Source organism: Prunus dulcis, chromosome 5, assembly GCF_902201215.1.
Source record: "Prunus dulcis chromosome 5, ALMONDv2, whole genome shotgun sequence".
Lineage (NCBI taxonomy): Eukaryota > Viridiplantae > Streptophyta > Magnoliopsida > Rosales > Rosaceae > Prunus > Prunus dulcis.
In genome coordinates, this window is record NC_047654.1 from 11262550 (window position 1) to 11269265 (window position 6716).

A 6716-nucleotide genomic window follows, 5' to 3' on the forward strand; every position below is an offset into this window, starting at 1 on the left:
GATCATCTATATTAAAAATACGTTTAGGTCCTTTGAATTCTAATGAAGTTAGTGACCAAACGACCTAACTTCAATTGCAAGAATAATTTAAAGTAAAAATAAAAAACCTTTTTTAAAAAAAAATTTAATTTTTCCCCTTTTTCAACTCCATGCATGCACGTCACCTTAGTTTCCGTAGACTTTTTTGCCTTCCTGGGTGAATAAAGTACAGAACCTTCAATTATGCCTTTTAAATGGGCCGGTGGCTCCGTGTTTTATCCACTTCCAGAACATTCACGAAAAGCGGCAGGTTTTGAATTTATTTGCAATTACGTGTTCTGCACTTCCACAGAAAGCCATGCAGTTCCTTGTGATCACAGCTTCACAAAAACAAACACGTATCCACTCAAGTAATGCCAAAACTTCAAAAGGATAAAGGCCCACTTTTTTTTTTTAATTATATTTTTTTATTAGATGGTGGAGCTTTGATTGCATTGTGATTTTGGCCTTTTTAGAATGAGAGCATTCTTTTGTTTTGGCAAATGTTAGAATGAGAGCTTGGATTATTACATAATTACATAATTATGATTTTTAGTGTTTGATTAACAATGAGGGGGAGAGAGAGAGAGAGAGAGAGATCGCACTCATTGGCTCTTGAAAGGTGAATAAAAACTTTATGATTGAAGAGTTTGAGATATCTTTCTAATATCTAGAATATATTCTTCAATCCTATCCCGAAAAAATGAAGTTGAATATATTCTTGATATACTTCCTTTTTAGATCCTCTCATTTTATATGATAGAATGAGATGGTTGTAGGTTTAAAGCTTATATAGAAAGTTAATCAAATGCAATTTTTCACATATGGTTGATACTGAATTTTATGTGTGATTCTAAAACGAGTCCATTCAAATTATAACATGCGTGAATTATTAATATGTACATCTTAGTTAAAAAGAATTGTCCATATACATAGGTTTAACAAAATTGACAAAATTTTCCGCATACATTGGGTTTAGCAAAATTGTCTGCATACATGGATAATGAAATCCTGTCCTCGGACTACAACTGTTTTTACTATTTGTGATCTATTATGAATTCTTTCGCTAATGACATAATCAATCAATCAAATATCGACTTGTGATCTATTATGAATTCTTCCTTGACATAATTAAACAAATTAGAGGATGGGTTGCAACAAATTTAGCCTCTATAGCTCAGATGCCTTAAAAAATAAAAAATAAATCGATCATTATTAGTTGCGTTAACTAACTCTTGATCTCATAGTACTTTCATTCATATAAAAAGACATCATAAGGTCGTAACACATTTATAAAAAAATGTTTATCATTCGTCTTATAAATGAGCATTAAACTAACCAAAGGGAAGGTTTTTATATTGACTCACAATAAAACCGATGGCATAATAAAATGCCATTCATCAATCATTTTAATTTCATATTATCAGCCATTAAATAGGGTCAAAATCTGTCAATTTCGTTTCTTTGTCTAGGAATAAATTAGCACATAAATAATATCTCAATCTCGCCAAATAAAAGCCAGCGATTTCATGAGAGATATGGGGGCCCACATCATATTTATTAACCTTAAACCCCCTAAATTTTTTTTTTTCCTTAATTCCATCACCATCTACAAGATTCTAGCCTTTAATCTCATTTGGCAATGACATTTAATTTTGACCTAAAAAAGGCAAACACAAATCGCCATTGCCGCCCCCTCCGTAACTTTCCTCCCCAAGTCCTCATCACTGTGTTGGTCGACATGTGAGTCTTCGAAGCTTCACAAATCACAGCTGCCGAGATCGCGCCACGTGTCAGATCTGGTCCACACAAAAAGCCCTTTTTTCCAATTTTTAATTCCGAATTTCAGTTACTGTCTCACTGAGACTTGAGAAAACTGCTTTGCGTGTTCTTCTTCCTGTTCAAGAAATTGGAGGAGGAGGAAAAAAATTAATAATTTAATTGAAGTCTCGCTGGCGACGGGCATCGGTGCCTATATATTGGCCTGCTTTTCATGCTTTTACTGCGGTGCCAACCAAAAGGTTCACGCTTTTGCACAACCCACAACTTCTCTCTCTCCTCTGAATCTTCCTCTGCGTTGCCTACTTCGCTGTCGTATTGACAGCCCTGAATCGTTCATGGCCAAGACCATACTGGTCACCGGCGGGGCCGGTTATATCGGCAGCCACACCGTGCTTCAGCTTCTGCTCGGCGGCTTTAAGACCGTCGTCGTTGATAACCTTGATAACTCCTCCGAAGTCGCCGTCAACCGTGTCAGAGAACTCGCGCGTGAATTCGGCAAAAACCTCTCCTTTCACAAGGTTTGGCTATTTTTGTTGAATTTGGCAATTGGGTTGATTGTGTGTTCAATTTGCACCCTCTCCTTGCTTTCAATTAGTTGTAATTGATTTGGAAGAAACTGACACTCTTTGGTTTTTGAACTGAATATGTGTCTGATTACTGCTCGTTTATACCTAACTTTCAAAATTGCAATTGTAATTTCTTTTTTGTTTTCTCTTTTTGGTGGGTACATAAAAGAACTGAATTAAAAACTTGGGTTTTTAAGTTTGAGTTTTTCATAGTTGAAAATTTGGGAAATTTATATAATTCCATGATTTTGTGTTTTAGTAGCCGCTGAGAAAGTTTGCGTAGAGTTGAGTTACTTTAATATATACTTATAGATTTATGAATTTAAGCGCTGAGAAATAGTAAAAGTTTTGAACTTTTTTTAAGGACCAGTGTGTTCACTGTTACTTAGATTTATGGATGGTCATGAATTCTCATAATTATGTTTCCAATTTCAACTGCAGGTGGACCTCCGGGACAAACCAGCACTGGATAAACTCTTTTCTTCAATACCGTAAGCATGTTCAACCCAGGAGCTCCCCCAAAACTTGAGCATGTCTTTGTTTTGCAATCTAAGCTATGGTAATCTTACAGATTTGATGATGTCTCCAAATTGCAGATTTGATGCTGTCATACACTTTGCTGGACTCAAAGCAGTTGGTGAAAGTGTGCAGAAACCATTGCTGTATTATAACAACAATTTAATCGGGACGATTACTCTGTTGGAAGTAATGGCTGCCCATGGATGCAAAAAGGTTGGTGCTATGCCAAACACTTAGTTCCTGAGCTCTATAAGAATATTGATGACACATAGCTGGTGATTTCTATATGATGACACTTAGTCCCAATTTTTATATTAATAGTACTTTGTTGGTGATTTCTTTTAAATGCAGATTTTGATTTTATCTGATCTTTCTTTGACATGGATTTCACGTGACTTTGAATGATTTCAGCTTGTGTTCTCATCGTCAGCAACTGTTTATGGTTGGCCGAAGGTGGTCCCATGTACAGAAGATTTCCCACTTGTTGCAGCGAATCCATATGGACGAACTAAGGTATATCATATTCACCTCTAATTAGCTCATCAAATGTCAGGTTAAGTTCTCAGTAAGGGCATCAGTTATGCAACTCCATTTTAGTTTATCATAATTTTGATTTGATATTTATGCAGTTTATCAGTTCAGATGATGTAGATTGTGTTTGTCCCCTTTTTATGTTGCTGCTTAGGATTTTCTTCCTTGATATCTTCAATGATGTCTAATATGGCTCTTTTTCAGCTTTTCATTGAAGAAATTGCTCGTGATGTTTACTGCTCAGACTCTGATTGGAAAATCATATTGCTGAGATACTTCAATCCAGTTGGTGCACATCCTAGCGGTCATATTGGTGAGGATCCCCGTGGTATCCCAAACAATCTCATGCCGTTTGTGCAGCAAGTTGCTGTTGGCAGGCGTCAAGCCCTGACGGTGTTTGGAACTGACTATAATACCAAGGATGGTACTGGGGTATGCATTCATTTAAGCCTTTTGCTTTAAGCCAATTCTTTCATATCTGCGCATGATGCTCTCCTTACTTGATTACTTAATATTTTCCTTCGTGTCTTGTATCTGCGTACATCAATACTTCACCTTTGTTATTGTATGGATTAATAATGTGTTATTGTACTTGAAAATTTTGGGGCATTAGGCTTGCATCAGTTGTTTTTCCTTTTCTGTCTTTGTCCTATACTATTGATGAAGGCTCAGTTGTGATTGTTTGTTCTATTTCAGGTTCGTGATTATATTCATGTAGTTGATTTAGCAGATGGGCACATTGCTGCCTTGCAGAAGTTAGATGAGGATAACATAGGTATGGGTTCTAATATCCCCACATTATTTGATACTTGATGTGTTCCTGTTTGTTTGCCCCTGTGATTTTTTGATGCCACCCTCCAAATTATTTAATATCTCTTGCCTTAAATGTGTTGTTTTGGTGTTGTAGATCTCATGTTATTGTGGTTCGGACAGGGTTCAATATAGAACTTTTGCATTTTAGTTTTCCTTTATTCCACAGAGATTCTCAATTTGTTAACATCATTTGTGTTTTTATTCGTAGGTTGCGAGGTGTACAATTTAGGAACAGGTAAAGGAACATCGGTCTTAGAGATGGTTGCAGCATTTGAAAGTGCATCTGGAAAGGTCTGTATTTTCTTGTCAAATATTTCTGTGTTTCCCTCATTTTGATCTTTCTGATTCTTATAAACTTCTGTATGCTTATAAATAAAAATTGCTCTGGTGATTTGTTTCACTGAACATAAATGGTTCGGTGAGGCAGTAGTCCTTGACACAGCACTTGGTTATTGAATTGGTTCCCCAAGCCCAACTCTCAGCTGTCAACATTGTGCTATTTGTAATAGTGGGGTCTCATTCTGTGAAGGGTTTTCTGTACATCTGTGCTATTTTTATTTGTTAGGATAGAGGTGCGTCTAACGTGCATAGTAGATAATCAAATTTGGACAGAATTATGGGTGATGCTTATGAGTTTGTTCGTTTTGGTTTCCTAATCTAGGAGTAGCTTGTTCGTTTGCCTTTACTATCAATATTTCAAACCTAAGATGTACCTCGTCCACACTCCGTCCAGCCCTTAACTGCCACCACCCCCATACAAAAAAAAGTCAGTTGAAGTGTGTGACCTAATAATGACTTGTGAGTACTGGAATTCCAGAGTCGGAAAATATTGTGTTCAGTTCTCTTGTTCTAGGAAGAATCTAGGACCTTGTTCCACAATATTCATCCTGGTCAACATTTCTCAGTTTTTGTTGGACAATTTGTCTTTTTGGTTAAGCTTATATCTCTACTCATTACTATTTCAGAAAATTCCTCTTGTCACATCTGGGAGGCGTCCCGGTGATGCAGAAGTTGTCTATGCATCAACAGAAAAGGCAGAGAGGGAACTCAACTGGAAGTGAGTACTGAGTGTTGCAAATTTTATGCATGGTTTGCCATAAAGATTGATTTCTGACATGTCTAATCTCCTTGGCAGGGCGCAATATAGCATTGATGACATGTGCCGGGACCAGTGGAACTGGGCTAGCAAAAATCCATTTGGCTATGATACCTCAGAATCTACCAACTGAAAGCTGATAGTTTGATATGCTTTATATTTTAGTTTAGTGTTTATCAACAGTGGAACTAGACTAGCAAAAAAACCGTATAGCTTATGGACATGCAGACTGAAAAGCTGATAGTTTCATATGCTTTATATTTAGGTTTAGCGGTCAACTCTCACCCTCGATGTAAAGCTTTTAGTGGCCTAGCAGAGATTAGGTCTTCCTCCTGAGTTTTTGTTGGCAGATTTTAAGCTGTTAGTCATTGTGATGTTGTGATTCTGGCCAATTAATGTCATCTTTTCATCTTTACTTAAAATCAAAGTTTTAGTAGTACAGTTCTAACCAATTGCTGTTACTTTGTGCTATCCAACATGTACTTTGAATCATAAGATCATGAGATCAGATTGCTTTTGCTGTTTTATTTGCATATAGGAATTTGGAATTTCAGAATATACTGTGTTAAGACCCGTTTGGGTTTGATTTGCTAACTTGAGATACCAATTTCTTTTTGGCCGAAAGTTGCTACTGTATCATTTTTAGCCCAAAGTTCTGTAATGAGAGGTTACAGTGAGGAGTTATAAAATGAGGGGATCTTTTAAGATTTGTCAATCAATCGGTCCGATTGAACCCATCCACAGACCCCTTAACGTAACCCCCTCATTATAGTAGTGGAGTTAATTTATTAGCTTTTCAACGGGAGCCATTTCTTCCTGGGTTTTACCTTTCATTTTCGAAACTTGCAAGCTGTGTAGCCTCAACGATTTGCCCGACTGTGACATCACTTGGTGCCGTTGGGTCGGACTTCAACTAACAAAAATGGTGGACCTTTCCTTCTTTATTGTCCAACAAAGCAAAGCAAAGCAAGATTTCAAATTTACACTGAGATAGCTGCAGTCCAATAAGTTAAAACAACCCCAGTGCATGAATTGGAAATTTGAAACTTAGAATCTTCGTACATTATTATAATGAAGATGTAGGAGATAGAGCATCTTAGGCTAATAATTGTCTGTACAAAATCATGGTGTCCCAACGGTCCAACAGCCAAACAGCTAAGATTCAAACTCCAAATCTTGTTTTGGCGCACTTCAATTGAAACCCTTTCTTTACTTGAGACTTTAGTGGTTGGTAACTTGGAAAATTATGATCAATTTACGAGTGACATTAATCCAAAGACATTCTGCGTTTAGACTCTAAAACTTGAGAGCTAATTTAGAAACTCCAAGCTTTAAAAATACTACTCAATCGTGTGGGAACTCATTAATTTAGTCAAATACCATAGCCCATT

The 6716-nt window shown here is 36.7% G+C and overlaps 1 protein-coding gene across 1 annotated transcript; it reads left to right on the forward strand.

The window, feature by feature from the left end:
- The first annotated feature begins 1624 nt into the window (after positions 1-1624).
- LOC117627652 (UDP-glucose 4-epimerase GEPI48-like) lies at positions 1625-5852 on the forward strand. Its single transcript, XM_034359824.1, has 9 exons — positions 1625-2318; positions 2808-2857; positions 2963-3098; positions 3297-3398; positions 3621-3848; positions 4113-4191; positions 4438-4520; positions 5195-5286; positions 5365-5852. The coding sequence occupies exons 1-9, from the start codon at positions 2136-2138 to the stop codon at positions 5456-5458; spliced, it is 1047 nt and encodes a 348-aa protein (XP_034215715.1). The 5' UTR covers positions 1625-2135; the 3' UTR covers positions 5459-5852.
- The last annotated feature ends 864 nt before the right edge of the window (positions 5853-6716 follow it).